This window comes from Cydia pomonella, chromosome 1, assembly GCF_033807575.1.
Source record: "Cydia pomonella isolate Wapato2018A chromosome 1, ilCydPomo1, whole genome shotgun sequence".
Lineage (NCBI taxonomy): Eukaryota > Metazoa > Arthropoda > Insecta > Lepidoptera > Tortricidae > Cydia > Cydia pomonella.
Genome location: NC_084703.1, coordinates 46,380,624 through 46,400,077, shown reverse-complemented (window position 1 = coordinate 46,400,077; position 19,454 = coordinate 46,380,624). Strand labels below are relative to the sequence as shown.

The 19,454-nt window shown below is 37.9% G+C and overlaps 2 protein-coding genes and 1 long non-coding RNA gene across 3 annotated transcripts; all 3 read right to left on the bottom strand.

Moving 5' to 3' along the window:
* Positions 1 to 543: 543 nt before the first annotated feature.
* Positions 544 to 1,940, bottom strand: LOC133526402 (116 kDa U5 small nuclear ribonucleoprotein component-like; the record flags this gene model as incomplete). The annotated part of the gene is made up of 2 exons (XM_061863368.1): positions 544 to 730; positions 1,696 to 1,940. Coding segments are annotated over 2 exons (399 nt in total), but the record flags the coding sequence as incomplete, so codon positions are not given.
* An 83-nt stretch (positions 1,941 to 2,023) lies between these two features.
* LOC133525242 (uncharacterized) lies at positions 2,024 to 5,457 on the bottom strand. Its single transcript, XR_009800539.1, has 3 exons — positions 4,428 to 5,457; positions 2,710 to 3,231; positions 2,024 to 2,157 (listed from the first exon to the last, which is right to left on the bottom strand). It is a non-coding gene; the product is annotated as an uncharacterized LOC133525242 (long non-coding RNA).
* Positions 5,458 to 5,467: 10 nt separating this feature from the next.
* Positions 5,468 to 13,405, bottom strand: LOC133525608 (skin secretory protein xP2-like). Its single transcript, XM_061862273.1, has 5 exons — positions 13,386 to 13,405; positions 12,704 to 12,843; positions 12,246 to 12,416; positions 8,044 to 8,110; positions 5,468 to 5,856 (listed from the first exon to the last, which is right to left on the bottom strand). Exons 2-5 carry the CDS (start codon positions 12,812 to 12,814, stop codon positions 5,468 to 5,470), a joined length of 738 nt encoding a protein of 245 aa, XP_061718257.1. The 5' UTR covers positions 12,815 to 12,843; positions 13,386 to 13,405.
* Positions 13,406 to 19,454: the final 6,049 nt, after the last annotated feature.

Here is a 19,454-nt window from a genome sequence, read left to right as displayed (position 1 = left end):
GAACCCTTATAGTTTCGCCATGTCAGTCTGTCTGTCTTGATAAAGTGAATATATTCGGAGATAATCGCTTTGAAAGAAAAAAACAAATGTGTCCCCCCCCCCCCTCTAACTTTTGAACCATAGGTCCAAAAAATATGAAAAAAATCTTGGAAGTAGAGCTTAAGAAAGACATTAAATGAAAACTATAGCGGACCTGATCAGTTTAGCTGTTTTTGAGTTATCGCAAAGTTTTCGTTCATAGTAAAAAGACTTACTTTAATTAGGTACCGATTATGCAAATTTGCCTATTTGTTTAACTCGGGTGAAAGGTACCGTTTCATCCCTTGGTTAACAATTTACTATACTTTAAGCTCCAGTTTAGCTTATTGTGACGGAAGAGTAACTACGGAACCCTACACTAAGCGTGGCCCGACATGCTCTTGGCCGGTTTTTATGATAGCAATAACAAATCATGAAACTTTGCATGTAGCATTTCCAATTGTTCCAATCCACCTCTATTTCAAATTGTTGGCTATGGTAAGAAACCCAGAAAAAAACAATGAGTATATTTAGTGAGATTTATTAACAAGTAGAATACTAATTGAACTGCACGTCCTGCCTCGCCAGCTCGAGCAGCATGGGGTCGTCGAAGAACTTGTTGATGGAGACGTCCTCGCTGAGGCCCTTGCGGCGCCGCGTCTTCACCATGAACTCGCGCGCCAGGTGCGTGGCGGGCTGCGGCTCCAGCGGCCTGACCGTTATAGACAACTTCATAATTAAGTGCGCAAAGATCCCTAGCCTTAAGATACCTAAAGTAGAGATCAATAGATTTACTTTAATTTCTTCTTAAGCTCGCGCTTTTTCAGGACAGCTATGATTTTATCAACAGTCTATATCCTCAAATCTTTTATTTGTATCAATGACCAATGACTACTGAAAATATATAACGCGGAATTTGATTGTGTTTTTTTTTACTATCGATAGAGGTGTGTACAAGGAATATTCTGTATTAAGGTCTTGTTCTAATACAGCGTTATTTTCAAGAAAAAAATTAAAACAGAAAAGTGATAAAATTGGTATTATCTCGTAAACTATCCTATTACAGAGTTCAAAAATGGGCAGAATATTTGTCATCAAGAGTGAAAATATACCATATAATTAAAATTTAACTGAGTAGCCCAGTTTAATCGGTATGATTTTTTTTGTCATTCTGGTACCCTTTATCCGGCCAACTTTGGATTTTTTTTCTCAAAAACTACAAGTCGTATCGATGCGGGAGTTTTAGTCTAGGGCTTAGAATAATATAAATAATCGATTTTTACAATAAAAAAGGGATGCAACAAAAATGGGGTTTATAAAACACTGTGCAGTGGTGGAAAACCTGCAGACAGAAGGCCTCTAGGTTGTTGTTGTCGTTGTTGTTACCTGATGACTATGCTCTTGTCGAGCGGGTCTCCCGGCACGACCTGCCAGTGGTGGAACACCTGCAGACAGAAGGCATCTAGGTTGTTGTCGTTACCTGATGACTATGCTCTTGTCGAGCGGGTCTCCCGGCATGTCCTGCCAGTGGTGGAACACCTGCAGACAGAAGGCCTCTAGGTTGTTGTTGTCGTTGTTGTTACCTGATGACTATGCTTTTGTCGAGCGGGTCTCCCGGCACGACCTGCCAGTGGTGGAACACCTGCAGACAGAAGGCATCTAGGTTGTTGTCGTTACCTGATGACTATGCTCTTGTCGAGCGGGTCTCCCGGCACGATCTGCCAGTGGTGGAACACCTGCAGACAGAAGGCCTGGCCCTGCGTGTGCGTCCGCAAGTCCGTCTCGAAGCCGAACGAGTCGATGGCGGGCACGAACGCTATGATCGTGTAGAGCGGCGAGCCCGGCACGGGCGCGTCTTGTGTCACGTGACCTGCGGAACGTGCCACGTCAAGAACATCGCACTTTACTTCAGAATCCCAATAATTAGCGTTACCAAAATGTCTTTAGAGTTACCAAGAAATCCCGATTTCAATTTAATAGTATTTAAATTTTAAGTCTAGCAGAAAGGAAATCACTTGTAAAACAAGCGACATGTAACATAAAATAATATACAGTGTGTAAATCTAATACGGGCGATAAATTAAACCAGACATAGAACTCATTCAGATGGACCGCTCGGCGAGCAAGTCCCAGTCGTACCTGACACGGTTCAAACAAAACAATATGAGCATTATACGGTCCCGATATAGAGAGCATGCACCGCCTTATAAACAGCTGTATGTAGAATCTTGAAAAATTATATACTTCTAAAATAAGAGTTTTGCTAAGAAAATCATCTGTACAATATTTTGGTCCAATGTGCATTGCGTCTCACTCTCTCATTAAGCAAAATGTGAGAGACGAATACACATTGGACCAAGATATTGGCCATATGAAATACCATCCCTATATACGTCCCTCTGCTGAGCACAGGCCTCCTCTCATACGCGAGAGGGCTGGACCCCCAAGCTGGCCCAATGTGATTTAGATGCATTTAAATTTATTCGCGGATGTATGCAGATTCCCACATAATGTTTTCCTTCACCGAGTGGTAAATATCAAATGATATTCCGAACGCAAGTTTCGAAAAAGCCATTGGTGCAAGCCAGGATTCAAACCCGCGACATTCGGATTTCACGTCGGACATCATATCCACTCCGCCAACACCACAGCTCACTGATCACTATAAAACTGTTACTTAAGCTACTAGACTTGTTCTGGAAGAACTCGCCCAGCTTGCGCCTGTCCCACGTGACGCACACGGCGCCCGCCTCGATGTCCTCGGCCAGGCCTCTCTCCAAGGGCTCGGCTATCATGTCAGCTTGATCTCAGAGTCCGTGCTACTAGACGTTTACTTACTTGTTCTGGAAGAACTCGCCCAGCTTGCGCCTGTCCCACGTGACGCACACGGCGACCGCCTCGATGTCCTCGGTCAAGCCTCTCTGCAAGGGCTCGGCTACCATTTCAGCTTGAATTTTGCCTCTTGATTTTGGGCATTTTCCATAGTTAAATAATCGAAAGAGTTACGACATCAGCAATTAATAATTTCTGATAATTAATTAATCAAATTGTTTATAATTTATTTTAATTTGATCAATTTTAATATAATCAACTGTAGTAGTAACTATTAATTAATTGACTACTGGACGTTAAAGATACGACCCAACTGAATCTCGGTGATATCCAAAGATCCTGGACTCTTGACAACTTTAATGAAGCCGTTTTGTTGGAGCTCTGAAACCAAATATAAAATCCCATTAGCGGACGGCCATCTCACCAAACAATCAAATTTTGAATTAGAGTTAGATAAACATAAAAAATAGCAACTAATTGTTTATATATCACATTCTGTAAGGGACAAATTAATAAATATACACCATACAGTAATGATCTCTGTTGTAGATGGTATATTTATTATATACCTAGTTGGTTACTAATGTTACTATGTTCTGTTACTCGATTTGCAACCTCTTTATTTCCGTTGCTGAACAAATGCTACCGAGTACGTTGACCAGGGCAGCAAGAGAAGAGCGGGCGTGTGTCGTAGTTTCATATTGTTTATGGTAAATATATGGTCACTACCAAATCAAAACCAGGTAGATTTTTTACCTCGTTTAGCGAGTTTGGCATCATCAACAGTGTGTTTTTCTGAAGGAGGACTATGTCGACTCAACACCATTGTCATGTAATATTTTGCTTAGGCATTCCGTTTTAGAATTGCTGAACATGCTAGTAAAAAAACTATATTGATGAAATATTATGGTCTGGGTAAGGATAGAGGAAATAGAAATGTCACGGAAGACTGAATATTATAAAACATTGATCCTAAAAATACTTACTTATTTTACAAATTATGCGTAAAATCGAAATCACCGAAAAAACCAGAAACCCGCTTTTGCTGTTGCACAAAAACCGAAAAACCGGTTTCCTAAAATATAGGCAAGGTTTTGTGACCCCTAAGACAAACGCACGACACGAGTGACTCTATAAGTGTTCCGTTTTTCCTTTTGAGGTATGGAATACGGAACAGGGGAACTCTAAAAAGTTGCTAACTTATTGGGGAATTCTTTATCTCGCTTTAACCTTACAGTTTGTAAAAAAAACTGATTAAAATAGTGTATTACAAAAAAAAATATTAAAAAAAAAATTATTTATTTCAGACATGTGTCCATATAAGTATTAGTAAAACTTAAAAAATAAAAAAACTTAAAAAGACTAGGTTAGTTAATTTACATAAGTACTAAGTATAATGAGAACAAAAATTCGTGAAACAAATCCATTGGCAGAAGCAAGCAGTGAAAATAATTTATTCACTACTTGGTCCTACCAATGACCACATCAACCCAGTACTTCGTTAGCGGGCAGTCCAGGCGCTCCGCCAACACCCTCAGCATACAGTTGCTGCAGGTATGATTTAAAAATATACTTACTCAGCAAAGACGAGAAGCACCGAGCAGCGGTCAGTTTTCCCTTGCCCGGCATTACCGACCCGCATGCCATCAGAACTTCTACGGTCAGAGGTTGGATCCCTGCTTTCATCAATTTAAGAATCGTCACCATTACACTCTTCGGGCCCCATCTATCACTGCGAAAAATAATTAAACTTGTACATTTTAATCTATCTAATACTTATTGTACTGTCATAACTTCCTATCACGCTTACGTCACGTCAACTTTAAGATACGGGCTAATTTTCTGGGGAAACTCAACAGACAGAGATTTAGTATTTAAAAGCCAAAAAAAATGTATACGATCCGTAGGTATGTGGTTTAAACATAACTGACTCATGTAAAGCTTTATTTACTGAATTCAGAATATTAACTCTTCCATCGCTTTATATATATGAAACAGCATTGTATGTGAAAAGCAATATAAGTAATTATACAAAATTTAACAGTGCACGTAAAATTGCCAACATAAAAAATAAACTATATAAAACAGCTCTTCTCTCTAAAAGTATATTTGGAATGGAACCCCTAATTTATAATAATTTACCCGAAAGCATACGGAAACTACAGGACATCCATATATTCAAAAAATAAGTATTCAAATTCCTAGTAAATAAAGCATATTACTCCATAAACGAATATCTAGATGATTATAACCTAATGACATAAATAGTAATTATAACCATTACTAATGATATATTTTAATTTTATTGAATTTTGAACTGTATTTTAATTGTATTTGAATTTTGAATTGTATTTTAATTTAATTGTAATGTAATACTCATTATAATTGTTTTATTGTATAAGTTACAACATTGTGCAATTTTTAATTAGATTTTCGTTACTGCTGACATTTGTATGCCGACCGGCGAAACATAGTTTTCAAATGTAATATACCCGTACCTAAGACCTATTTATACCTATGTTTTACAAATAAAGCATTCTGATTCTGACTGTGTCTGACCGCCGGCGTCACGGGCGGAACAGCTGTATAACAGGAGAGTTGTTGTTACTGTAGGTAGCTACCGGTCGTCGAGCGACGGCTGGTGCTGCGCCGCGGAGCCGGAGCCGGAGGCGGAAGCGGAGCCGGTTGCGCGGGCGGAGCCGGAGGCGGTTGCGGGGGCGGAGCCGGAGGCGGAAGCGGAGCCGGAGGCGGTTGCGGGGGCGGAGCCGGAGGCGGAAGCGGAACCGGAGGCGGTTGCGGGGGTGGAGCCGGAGGCGGAAGCGGAACCGGAGGTGGTTGCGGGGGCGGAGCCTGAGGAGGAAGCGGAACCGGAGGAGGTTGCGGGGGCGGGGGCGGCCGGAGGTGAGTCGGGCAGGTCTAGTTCCGGATCCGACGGGCGTGATTCTTCTTGACGTGGCAGACGTGGCGGTGTTGTCTGACTGATAACTGCGACGTTCTCTTTTCTTTCTGTAAGAGGAATGCTAATGTAGTATGGAGTCAGTCTAAGGAAGGTGTCCTTTTAGCCCAGTAGTCCAAGTTCGTACATTTTATAATTTTCGTTCGAAATTCTAAATTTCAGACTCAGGGCTGTACCAAGGCATTTCTTTTTAAATAAATAAATATTAAATAAATATTATACGACATTACTACACAAATTGACTAAGTCCCACAGTAAGCTCAATAAGGCTTGGGTATTGAGCCTTTAGGCGGGCCAGGGCAGATTCGTATTGAGACAGTTTCGTTTTTGGGCCCGAATCTGAGTAAGCCCGACTCTGTAGAGGCCAGATTCGCCATAGGTATCTTTCTGAACAAAACAATATCGACATACGACGTATGATATAGAAGTCACTTTCTTTTTAAAACAATTTCTGAGTAGGTCAGATTCGTATATGGTCCCGTGACATGACAGTAATACGTCTGATTGGTAATAAGTTGGGATCGGATTTATGCAGTTTCTTATCTCATCCGATTAGCAACGATTCGATTAAAATATTAAGACAATGTCACAATGGTTATGTGATTTTCTGACCTACTCAGAATCCGGCATTATGAGAATTTGAAGAGCTAGGAATTTGAGATCTTAATAACCTGACATCTTAGGAACTTGGATAACTAATAAAATGCTCTATACATTATCGGACTTACTCAGAATCAGAATTAATTAGAAACTGGCAACATTAGAGTCATACTTACTCAGATTTTGGCCTAAAACTCAACTGGTTTAATACGAACCCGTCTTGCCCCGCCTAAAGGTCAGGAACAAATATCCATGCTCATCACACGAATAAATGCCCTTACCAGGATTTGAACCCGGGACCATCAGCTTCGTAGGCAGGGTCACTACCCACTAGGCCAAACCGGTCGTCATACCGGTTTTTAAACTCCTTTTATTTTAATTGCGGTACAAACATATAATGGTAAGTATGATATATGTGTATAATAGCAAAGAGAATTTGAAATAGAGGTAGATTGTCAAAGAAAATTTTGTCGCCACAGTAAATTTACTGCCATCTTTCGACGCATTATAGACCGCGGGCCAGGAGCATATTTCGTCAGTCATCGCCTCCCGGCTGATACTTTGTCAGATGATAGTAAACTAAAAACATCGTCAGCCGGTTCTATCGCGGTGGAATGACCGTCAGCTGTAAAATGAACATGTAAAAAATATGCGCCTTACCACTTTATGTGCGGCAAAGTATGCGTAATGTGTAAATTGCGTAATCCGTTGATGGCTTTTCAGGCGTTTACGACTGATGAAATGCTACATGCAAAGTTTCATGATTTGTTATTGATATTATATAGCGCTTATTTTTTACATGTTCAAGCGACCAGCTGATGTTCTTACCACCGCGACATAACCGGCTGACGGTTTTTTTAATTAACAACAGCATCTGAACTATCATTTGACTAAGTATCAAACGGGAGGCGATGACAATTTTTTTTGTTTTACGTGAGGTAACCCACTAACGGAGCGGCAGCTGACGCCACGAGGGTTCATCATACCTAGCCGTTAACCACTACACGGGTTTTTAGCCTGGAGGCGATTGGTCATGGAAATTGTTCCTGGCTCGCGGTCTATTATTAAATGTTTCAGAACGCCATTTGACTTTGATCCTTATTCTTTCACTATGAGTTAAATAATAAATATCAAAAAGTGGCGCTATCTACTAGATCATTGGACAAAGGCATAACCTTGGCCTATGCTCTATTTCAAATGGCATAAATAATTAAATAAATATTTATAGGACATTATTACACAAATTGACTAAGCCCCACAGTAAGCTCAATAAGGCTTGTATTGAGGGTACTTAGACAACGATATATATAATACATAAATATGTATAAATACTTAAATACATAGAAAACACCCATGGACTCAGGAACAAATATCCATGCTCATCACACGAACAAGTGCCCTTACCAGGATTTGAACCCGGGACCATCAGCTTCGTAGGCAGGGTCACTACCCACTAGGCCAAACCGGTCGTCAAATTAGGCAGGCAGGTCTATTTCAAATTGTCTTTGATAATAGGCACCATGGGCATTATATAAAATCTACCATAATTGTATAAAATCTACCGAGGATGGAGTATCAAGACATGGTTTAACGATACTTTTGTAACTAAGTTTAGTAATTGTCAAAAATTGGCTTACCACTTGTGGGCTCCGCTGGATGGTATCTTCGGGAAAATCGTGCAACTCCGCATCTCAGTTTTTTTGGCTGTGAAGTAAAAAAAGAAGTCAACATTATTCACTTCAATTAATACCTTGTTGCAGGTACCAATAATATGGTAATGAAGTCATTCGCAATTGACTTGTTCATTAAGTTTTATTATATCATCATCGTCTTAGCCTCTATTCCAGGGGTGGCCAACAGGTCGATCGCGACTGTTAGTCCAGTCGATCGTGGCAAGGCAAAAAATATAAATACGTAGACCAGTTTCGTTTAAGGTTTCAAGAAGTATGTAATTGGTAGATCGTACAGGGTTTCGTTAGTAAACAGGAGAACTTGGGTCTAATCAAGTTGGCCACCCCTGCTCTATTCCATATCCTAAGGTTTGGGGTTGCTCTCCGTATCATTAAGCGCCACTCTTGTATATTTTGCGCCATGTCAGGGCTTGCGACTATAGTCCTCAAATCTTTCGAAACTGCTCATCCATGTCGTAAGGGGGCCTCTGTCCCTGGTGCTGGTGCGACCCTTCCCGTCCGTTCGTCTGTCTGTCTGTCATAACGCTAAATATCTCGAGAACCACATAAACTATCGATTTGAAATTTGGAATAGTTATGAACAACGCTAACTCGGACACATAGAAAGTATTTTTTTTTAATTAACTATATGATAATTATTGAGATAACAATATACATAATGGATATATACAGATGATTACTATAACTAGCTTATATCTTTATATGATAATTAAAAATAAAAGTAATTTTTTTTTTAACAAAAGCTTTTATTTAAATGCTCTAAATGGAAGAAAATAAAATTTTCCTTTAAAATTTTAATCATAACCTCATTATATACAATTTATATGTTCATAAAAGCTTGTCGCGCGATTTAATTGTATTAACAAACTAGTACCTCTTTAATTAAGTAACTTGATCTGCTAAGTTTAAATTTTAATTTAATACTTATAGGTACTTAAACCTCGCGACAAGCTTTTATGAACATATAAATTGTGTATAATGAGGTTATACGTTGATGATTAAAATTTTAAAGGAAAATTTTATTTTCTTCTTTTTAGAACATTGAAATATAAGCTTTTGTTAAAAAAAATACTTTTATTTTATTTTTTACTTTTTAGTTATTTTGAGTTACTCTCAACAATCCCTTTCATTTGATACACATATTGTAGAAGTGCATTAAAAATAACTATTCCGCCATCTTGGATGTTCCGCCATATTGGATTTAGAATAACGTCACATATTTTTTCGAGTTACTGTCAACAATCCCTTTCATTTGATACCCATATTGTAGAATTGCATTAAAAATAATTATTCCGCCATCTTGAATGGTCCGCCATTTTGGATTTAGAATGACGTCACATAATTTATCATGCATTGTCATCCAAACTAAACGTGTATACAAAATTTCAGCTCAATCGGCTGAAGATATCTGCTTCAAAATTGAGTTGCAAGATTCCACCCGAACAAACGTACATACATACATTGCAAGTTAAATAAAAGCTTTTAAAAATTCTTTGAATATGCGCAATATGAAGACGGAGCAAAATTTCAAAGTTTAGTGACTAGGTCAAGTGGGCTATGGGAGGTATTAAGGGGTGGGGTGAACATGCTTAAATTGTACATTAAAAAACATATTTATCGTTTTTCGTAGTGAAAAAAAATATAGAGGAAAATGTGAAAAAAATACCATCTACTCTTTCGACATTATTTCCTTAACCCTTTTCCAAGCCGCACCAATCTACAAGGTTTTCCCAAAAAAAATCAAATATATCCTGCTTTGATGATTCATTTGAAGAAAAGCACATTTTCCAAAAGTGCAATCTAATTTGAACTTTAAATCGGATGCCTAAGGTTGAAATTCTATTGACGCGTATGTGGTCGATAAATCGTACTATGCCTGGAAAAGGGTTAACTCTTTCACTCATAATCCCTTTAGAAATGGAAAGAAAGATAAAGGAAGTTGGCGCGGGGGTGCACGCCGTGCATGGCGTCACGCCTTGCTTTGATCAGGCCACCTAGGTAGGGGACCGATTGTACAATTTTAAATGAAAACAAGAGGCTTATGGGCTCTTAGTCATAAGGAGACATGTCGACAGTGTTGTCACATCTACCTATTTACCTTCCTCAGCCTGAAATCTACCTATTTTTCAAAATGGTACAATTGTAAGCTATTCTCAATACATGTGACGGAACATTACTTAATTTCTACCGAATTTCGATTCGATTTAATGAAAGCTTGCCAAAGAAACAGATTATACAAGCAGGTTTTTTACCTACAAACAATGGAAATCCTAACTTTTGTTTCAATTTCTTTAATAAACACGTGTTCTAACGTCACAATATTAAAAACTTATAAATAATTCAAAACATTTTATACTCATTTTTAATCATAAAAATGTACTTCTATTAAGTGGTAGATCTACCTATTTTTCATTTTAAACTCCACCCATTTCTACCTATTTTTGTACCCTGTTCTACCATTTCGCCAAAATTGTATGTGACAACACTGCATGTCGAAAACAGTTATTTTTTCCACAAAAGGTATCTAATAACCAAAACGAGTAACCACTTTAATGTAAATAACTGGTTATTTGAACAACGCGAGACTTAGGTAGTCGAAGGTTACCCAACAAGCAAAAAAGTCTCAGATTGCGCACTTTATAAGAGTGGTGAGCTTATAGCGCTCTTATTATTGTTTTGGAATAACAATCGCTCTTATATGAGTCTTAGACAAGCTAGGACAGACTTTAGTAAGGTCAGTCTTATTACCTAGTCTTATATATGTTTATAAGAGCATTTTATAATACTATTATAAGCCTCTTGCTCCTACAACAACATTTACAAAGTCTCATTGATCTTGAGAGTACCTGGTCTTATATCCCCATTCTCTAAGTTCATTTGATTTTATATTAGACTTTCTAAATGCCATTGTAAGAATGCAAGACTAATATCAGCATAGCATAATACTATTATAAGCCTCTTGCTCCTACAATAACATTAACGAAGTCTCATTGATCTTGAGAGTACCTGGTCTTATATCCCCATTCTCTAAGTTCATTTGATTTTATATTAGACTTTCTAAATGCTATTGTAAGAATGTAAGGCTAATATCAGCATAGCATAAGGACACTGTAAGTACGTACTTTTTTGATCTTATTTAAAGCTATAATAAGATCAACAGCGGCACTTTAGTAAGATATTGGAGTGATATAGGATCAGGATACTAAATCACACAAGACAAGTTTAATATAAGATGGTTTGATCTTAAATCGATTTTGGGAATCCATAAATTTAACCATTTCGCATCAACAACCTTGTCACTTAAATAAAAAGACATTTAGTTTATTAGTATGTGTCTAGTAATCAAGTAAGGATAAACAAATATATTAAGGGTTTTACTAAGTAAAGCAAGAAACCCTAATTAATTCAACATGGCCATATCATTTGTATTCAGAATGCCAAAGTTAGTGTAAATAATCTTAAAATACTCTAATAGTGCGCTTGAAAAATACACCTACAGCAATGGCTCACTATCAATACAAATAAATAAATAAAATAATTATAAGAGGATACAAATACCCATATTTGATCAGGCGCATGAATTTTGAAGCGTAAAACAGGGTTTACTTTACAGTAAATAATATTTTCCCACGTGAATACTTACCGTAAAACATGAACACACACGATGATAACGAGCACGTTATTATATTTAAACATAATTCATAAACAGTTTGATAAATATTTACACTTTTTTTTTGTCACGCTGCAGTTAATTTTATTCGTACACTTATACTTTACAAATAGAATGTTTCAACTCTGTGTGATCTTCCAAAAAATCAAAATAAGTTTATTTAGGCTTACAAGATACTTATGTAAAAGCGATATTAGCCTGAGGTAGCTTAAATTAGTTTTGGGAAGATTACTGTAAACGCAAACAGCATTCAATTAGACTGATATTAGAACAATATTAAAATAAATACGCTTATAATTTGTGCCCAAATCCGGGCTTATACGATGATATAAAATCAATATAAGAGCGAAAAAATTGTAGTCTTGAGACTGTTGTAAGCGTGTTTTTGCTAGTTGGGTAATATTCCAGAAAATATTTGTAAAATGTAACATTTGTAACGAGTACATAGGGAGCCACAAATATTCCGAACGGTTCGTACCTCCATTGTTCTCTGGTCGACGTGCGCGGCAGCGGCCAGGCTCAGGTTCCGGGAGAAGAGGCGGCGGAGAGCGCGCGCAGCGATGCACGGGAAGCGAGCGCCGGCGTGTGCGGGGCGATTCAGCAGCAGCTCGGCCGGGACGCGCAGGTTAGCGATGTCTTCGAAAAATTCCTAACGGCAACCAAAACTAATCACAGCGCAATCTAAGGTTGTGCAATAAAGATCTGTATTGTATTGTAAGACGTAATCAGAGTGAAAGAGAAAAATGGCCGCCATTGACGAACGCGGTTATAGCCCTGTATGTAAATTTGGTGTAAATGACTTGTAAGTACCCAACCGGCTTTGCTAGCATAGGAACATGGGTAAAATGAAGTTTCTGCTCACCTGTAAGACGATATATGTAGTACAAAACACTGTCATTATATTTGTTTATTTAATTTATATGAATGACTACCCACCTTACAGCGCGTCTCCAAGTCGAAATTGATGTTCCCGATCCTCGCGCGAAGGAAGTTACTGGAGAGCCGAGTTTCCTTGTCTATGATCAACTTGTTCTTCCTACAGCGCATATAGCTTGCCACTCCCCTTCTTCCAGTGTCTACGCACATTTCAAAACAAAACCTAAATACAAAGTCGAGTGCAGGCAGCCTGAGTAATTAGCCTCATGCATGAAGTTTAAATTTGGACCATATAATTTCTATTCGGATGGTTAATCCATTACAAATTACCATTTAATTGCTTAAAAAAATAATAATAAAAAAGTACAAATTGCGCGCGAAATGCTAGTGAGCGAAACGGAATACCATTGGTCGAACCAACCACACGATTTGATTTGTTTTGTTCTGCGTCGCACAGATTTTGAAAGAAATCTAGTATAGTCTGTTCGGAAAGGGAAGAGTTGTCGAATGTATGTGGCCCCATACATACACGACTCTTCTCTTTCCGCTCAAACTCTATACAAATGTATTTTCGTCGCGGTTTATCAATTCAAAATAGTTATATTTCGTACATCGGTTATTTTCGACTAATTCTAGATAAACACTAGGTTGAGTATTAATATACTTATTTTTGAAATTTGTATGTACTTACAACACGTCCAACAAAAGTTTTATCTTATTTTATAAGTTTTATCACTAGTACCTCTACTATGAGCTGCAGTAGTAAACTGAATAAACGGGCCATTTGTCACGTATTTCTGAGGGCTTACCGCGAACCACGTTCGACGTGTTGCATCCCTGTCATGCTTACGTACAAATTTACAAGTGCGGCAGAGAGGCCACACGTCGAACGTGGTTCGCGGTAGGCCCTCTGTTTCTTTACGGTCTAATGTGCCTAACTTCACTTCAAACGAAGTTCTCTCTGTCCCATTCTAAGTATAGTAAAAAACAGAATAAGAATTATATCCTAGAATTGCACGCCTCTAGCGGTAACATAAAGAACTATGTTGTTAAGCAAAACTTGTCAGTAGAAAAAAGGCGGCAAATTTGATAAATCGCGGGTTAGAAACACTACGTTTGAATTGTTTATGAAATCGCGTGTATTTTATATCTTATCTGTGGAACTGTGTTGTTTAGGGCACCTATACACGATGGCCCAGCGTGCGCCAGTCTGAGACGCAACTATTCGGTGGAATGAGATAGCAATATCACTTGCTCCCTCTAACGCATAAATTTGATCAAGTTTGTAATATGATATATATTTATTTACAATAACAATATATATAATGGATATATACAGATGATTACTATAACTAGCTTATATCTAAAATAGGCCCTTGAGGCATTGTACCAAGGATGCTGGCGGCATTTCCTCGTTGTATCGCAATACTGATAGGTTGTGCGAGGAAGCCGCCAGCTCTTCGGTCACGAGTTTGTAATTGCTATTTTCAAAAAAAAACTTAACATCATCATTGAAAAATATACAAATTAGACTGCGTTTTCTTTAGCAAAGTTTGACAAGAAATTAATACATTAACAATTATAATTATGTTGAGCGATATATGTAAATTTTAGGTTATGCAGGGATAGTTACTAGTTAAATGCGAAATGGACATAAAGATAACCGTTTACATACCTCTCTTTTACATTCCTGCTCCTTAATATATTTAAAGACATGATATTGTTTCGCCAAACGAACATTCAAGAGAATTTTGAAATATTTTAAGGGTAAGTAAACATCTAGCAAGTAGGTATAATAAAATAAACTTAATAGTTATAACTTATATTGTTATTGTAAATAAATATAGCGGTATTTACTTTAAAAAAAATAGTTATAACTTGCTTTGTATTTACATTATACACAATATCTGCTTAGTTCTTTAAACCGCTAAACCTCCGACAGAATAACAACCTCGCGTTACCCACATCCAACCTAACATTATATCATTCAGGACCTCACATGATGTGCACTATAATATATAACAAAATTCCACAGTCAATAAAATCAATAGCAAAACCTAAATCATTTGAAACCGCCTTAAATAATTATTTATTAGATAAAAGTTATTATTCTTTGCAGGAGTTTTTTGAAGATACCTTTCCGACAAAATAGAATGCTAGTTTTATTTTCAAGGTTTATTTTTACCTACATAGCTGTGTAATGTAATTAATAAGATTAGTTTTAAGTATAAGTACTTATAGTATAAGAATAAATTGCTGTGCCCTTACAGGGTCTGTATTCATTGTAATATATGAGCAATAAAGATGTTATGATTGTTACAGGTTTTTCACTCGTCCATAAAAGGCAAGGCAAGAATCAAAAGTATGTACCTATAACCTAACCTTAAAAAGGTTATGTTATTGTGCTAATAAATTATTTTTTTCTTCTTCTTCTTCTAGCTTGCTTTACATTGCTAATGACATGTCCAGCTTGACAGGCTATAAATATAAAGTTGGTGATTAAAATTGTGTACGCGTGGACGTTAATAGATGGAGATTGACGCCAATTTGTTTTTTGATCGAATTGGTCGATTTGATCATCCCGTCATTCCCGTCTGTATCGGACTTAAGAACCGGCAAAAATATGCATATTGTCTATACAATAAAAAGTTTTTTTAAAAAGCTTTGCGCAGAGGTAAAGGATATGCCGTTCTGTATAGTGTTGGTTAACCTGTCCGATCCAACGACCCGAAAATTAACTTTGTCGTTGTCTCCCAAGGCCCAAATATGTGCCCAACATGTGCCCAAAATATCAGGGCTATAACCGCGAAAATCTAAGTTAATCAATTGCGGGCATTTTTACAAGCTTTTATTTACTTTCACCTGACCGTTGTCTATTTGTAATCAAATCTTGCAAGTTAAATTTGACCCACTTCCCTGTTTCCGATGAAACTGAAAATTTGCATACATATGTAAATCGGGTGACAATGCAATATTATGGTACCATCGAGATGATCTGATGATGGAGACAGGAGGTGGCCATAGGAACTCCGTGATAAAACAACGTAACCTAATTGTGTTTGGGGTTTTTAGAATTGTCTCGATGAGTATTAGTTACTTGTGGAAAGAAAAGTACAGTCAGCGATAAAAGCTTGTACCAAAAATGAAATTTATGCCAAAAACTTATCTGTCTTAGTAAGAGTAAAAGAGAAAGATCCTCACAATTTGCGAATTTTGGTTTTCGCGGCAGGCCCCCAGCACCCTATGTTTCCCGAGCACTGCGCGATGGCCGAACCCAGTATTTCCCACGAGTTTTTGACACTTAACGAGCGTACGTGTTGTTTATCGCTTATGAGACTGAAGTGTTATACATGAATAAGAGTATTAGTATTGTATATTTTAAGAAGAGGATGAATTAAACTTTATGTTGAATAGGACAATCGGAATACAACAAATCACGAAATTTCTTGGACAGTCCTGAAATTTGGTATGTATGTAAATTAAAGGCCCCTTATTCATGTACATACCATTTGACATTTGGGGACCTCGAGGAATCGCAGATCGCAGCCATCTTGGAAGATGTGTACCATCCTGGAGAAATTCGCGTTTTACTCAAAATCTACGTTATCTATATAGGAAAATATGATGTAAGATAACATTAAAGCTTATTAATTTCTACTCAAAAAAAGTCCGAGATATCTTTGCGACAAAAATATACCTTGTTATAGAAAATACTTGCTGAATCTAGATTTAGCGCTTACCCACTTCCAGGGGACATTCTTTTAAACTCGGAGGGATATGAATTGCCATTTTATGTATGTATACATTTGTACATGATATACCCCAATATCAATATTTTACTTGACTGCGACTTCACCAGAAAGTAGAGTTATGGGTTTAAGTACTGATGATTCAGAACAGCTTGTAGCTTAGGATACTGGCCGGATTTAAAAAAATGATAAATCGGTAGACCTACTGTTTACACTTGTTTTATTCAAGAAAAATCACTAGAGCCGCTTTGAGAAGACGCAGAATATTAAATCATAGTTTTTCTTCTAGCACCTACTTAAATTATAAGAGATGATGGTAAGAGACCGGATGGAATGACACTAATTCCGTGGAAGTTGGGACGGGTGCTGGTGTGGGACGCCACCTGTGTAGACACCCTAGCCCCGTCTCATCTCCACGGCACTTCTGCTAAGGCTGGCGCGGCGGCAGAGGCGGCCGAAAAATTAAAAAAGACTAAATATAGGTATAGGGGTCTCGGCACCGAATATAATTTCGTACCATTTGGCGTCGAGACCCTTGGTCCGTGGGGTCCGAGCGCCTTTAACCTTTTTAAGGAAGTTTCTAAAAGGATTAGAGAGGTCACTGGTGACCGCAGAGCTGGCAGCTTCTTCGCTCAAAGAATTAGTCTTGCGATACAGCGAGGAAATGCTGCTAGCATCTACGGCACCATGCCGCAGGGGGATAGTTTTATTTTATTTTAAGTCTAGTTTTATTTATTTTTAGATCTAGGTTTTTAAGTTTTGTAGTTTAGTTTTTAGTATATTTACCAAATTTATTAATTTCTCATTATTGCCTTTGTTTACAATCAAAGGTTTCAAAGTTGACGCCAATACTCGTGAGGGACGCAGCGGGGGAGGCGTGCTCATTTACTCGCAAGAGCGACATGCGGCGCGTGCGAGCGAGACGGGTGCGCTGGCCACTGCGAGTCTAATGCGGACAGCAGAGTGTGTTTCCATTTCCCTCAATAATAATAACGATCATATTTATGTGATATCCATATACAGACGTGGTGGACGTTATAATAAACAAGACAGAGTATTAGAATTCTTAAATGAGTTTCGTAACCTTCTAAAAAGTATACCTAGAACTTCTGAGTTCTAAGGTCGTAATCTGTGGAGATATTAATATTAATTTGTTGAATTGTCATGAAAATAGAGTAATAGCGTATGAAAACATCTTATCGGAATATGGATTTGTAAAATGTATTAAGGAAGTAACACGAAGAGAAATTATTATGGGAAAAATTGTAGAATCATGCATAGATCATATATATACGTCAGAGCACCTTCATCTATCAGAGACTCAGCCGTCATTACACACAAGATATCTGACCACTAGGTACTTCAGTTGTGATACAATGGAAACAGCGACAAGTGACCAGCGGACGCGGGAACGCGAGCGCTGCGACTTCGCGGAATCGGCAGGAGCCGGGCAGCGCGGCGCCGCGCGCGCCTGCGCCCGCTGTTACTAGGCGCGTTCTCGATAATCACCTAGTAAGAGAAAAGTTATTAGAAACTAATTTTGAAGATTTGTTAAATATAAAATGCCCTATTAAATTATATCAACGCTTTACTGTTATTTTTAAAAATATTTATGATGCATGTTATAAAATGCAACCGACTAAAGACGTAATTAACACTTTCGACACCGCGTACCCGACACTCTGGCACTCGTAAACTTTACTCAGATGCCGGCGTACCCGGTAGTCGGGCACGAGCTATAAACCTACACGCGACGCCAAAGTAGTCAAAGTACCCGACAGGCGGGCAAGCATTGCATCTTCGCTACCTCAGGGCTGCCACTGCCACTAACAGAAAAAGTCTTCTGATTATTATGTACTTGTGTGGTCGAAAAATTGGTACAGTTGATTATTATATTTTATTACTTCACTTTGTATTTTTATTTACTTAACCTAATGCGATTACAAAATAAAAATTATTATTAGTTGGTTACGTTAAATTGCATACACGGGTATGTATCAATAGGAGTTAGAATTTTCGTAAATCGTACAACCTAATTTGTGTTTAATATTTAGTAACTATAGGTATACACCTATTTCATGAGTACTCAAAGGATGATTTTTGTGAAACAAAATTCGGAGAAAAATAAACCAAGAAATTCAACTAAGTACCTACCTAACAACATTCTAACTTCTAAGCGGCAGTTCTCGCACTGCACTGCAACTGCGTGGAAGCAAAACGTAACAAAGTAACTTTGAAAAGTTACGATAATTAGTACGTTCGTGCACATACAATAAAGTCGCAACTTACTATAATTGATAAAACGGATAAACAGATGAGACAGCAGATTTAATTTTATTCACGTAAGTATACGAAAGTTACTTGGCACAGCCCTGAGCGTCCACCGCTTGCCCGACTAGCGGGTTCGCGGCGTGCGGCATTGAGTTGCACGTCGCGTCGTTGCTCGACTAGCGAATACTGTCGGTTTCTGGGGTATTGTTCGAAATTTTGCCTGGTTGCGAAAGTGTTAATATTAGAGATAGTAAGAACTGGATAAGTGATAACTTAAAAAGAATGATCTCAAAACGCGATAGATTGTTCGTGGTCTGGTGTAATGATCCAAAGAATATGTTAAAAAGACTTGATTATACTAAATAATAGAAAAAGTAGATTGTGTTACATATTTAGGTGTTAAAGTAGATTCCGCATTTTCTTGGCAACAACATATAAATTATATCTGTGGCGTTGAAACTCTAGGTCCATGGGGTCCCAGCGCGCACAAGTTTTTTGGAGAAATCGCGGAACGTCTGGTTGACGTAACTGGTGACCGAAGAGCTGGCGGCTTCCTCGCACAACGTATCAGTATTGCGATACAACGAGGAAATGCCGCGAGCATCCTTGGTACAATGCCTCAAGGGCCTATTTTAGATATAAGCTAGTTATAGTAATCATCTGTATATATCCATTATGTATATTGTTATTGTCAATAAATAACATGTGTTTGTAATTATATCTGTAGCAAATTTAGAATTTTATTAGGAAGATTTTACCACCTTAGCTTTAAAGTACCAATTAAAATATTA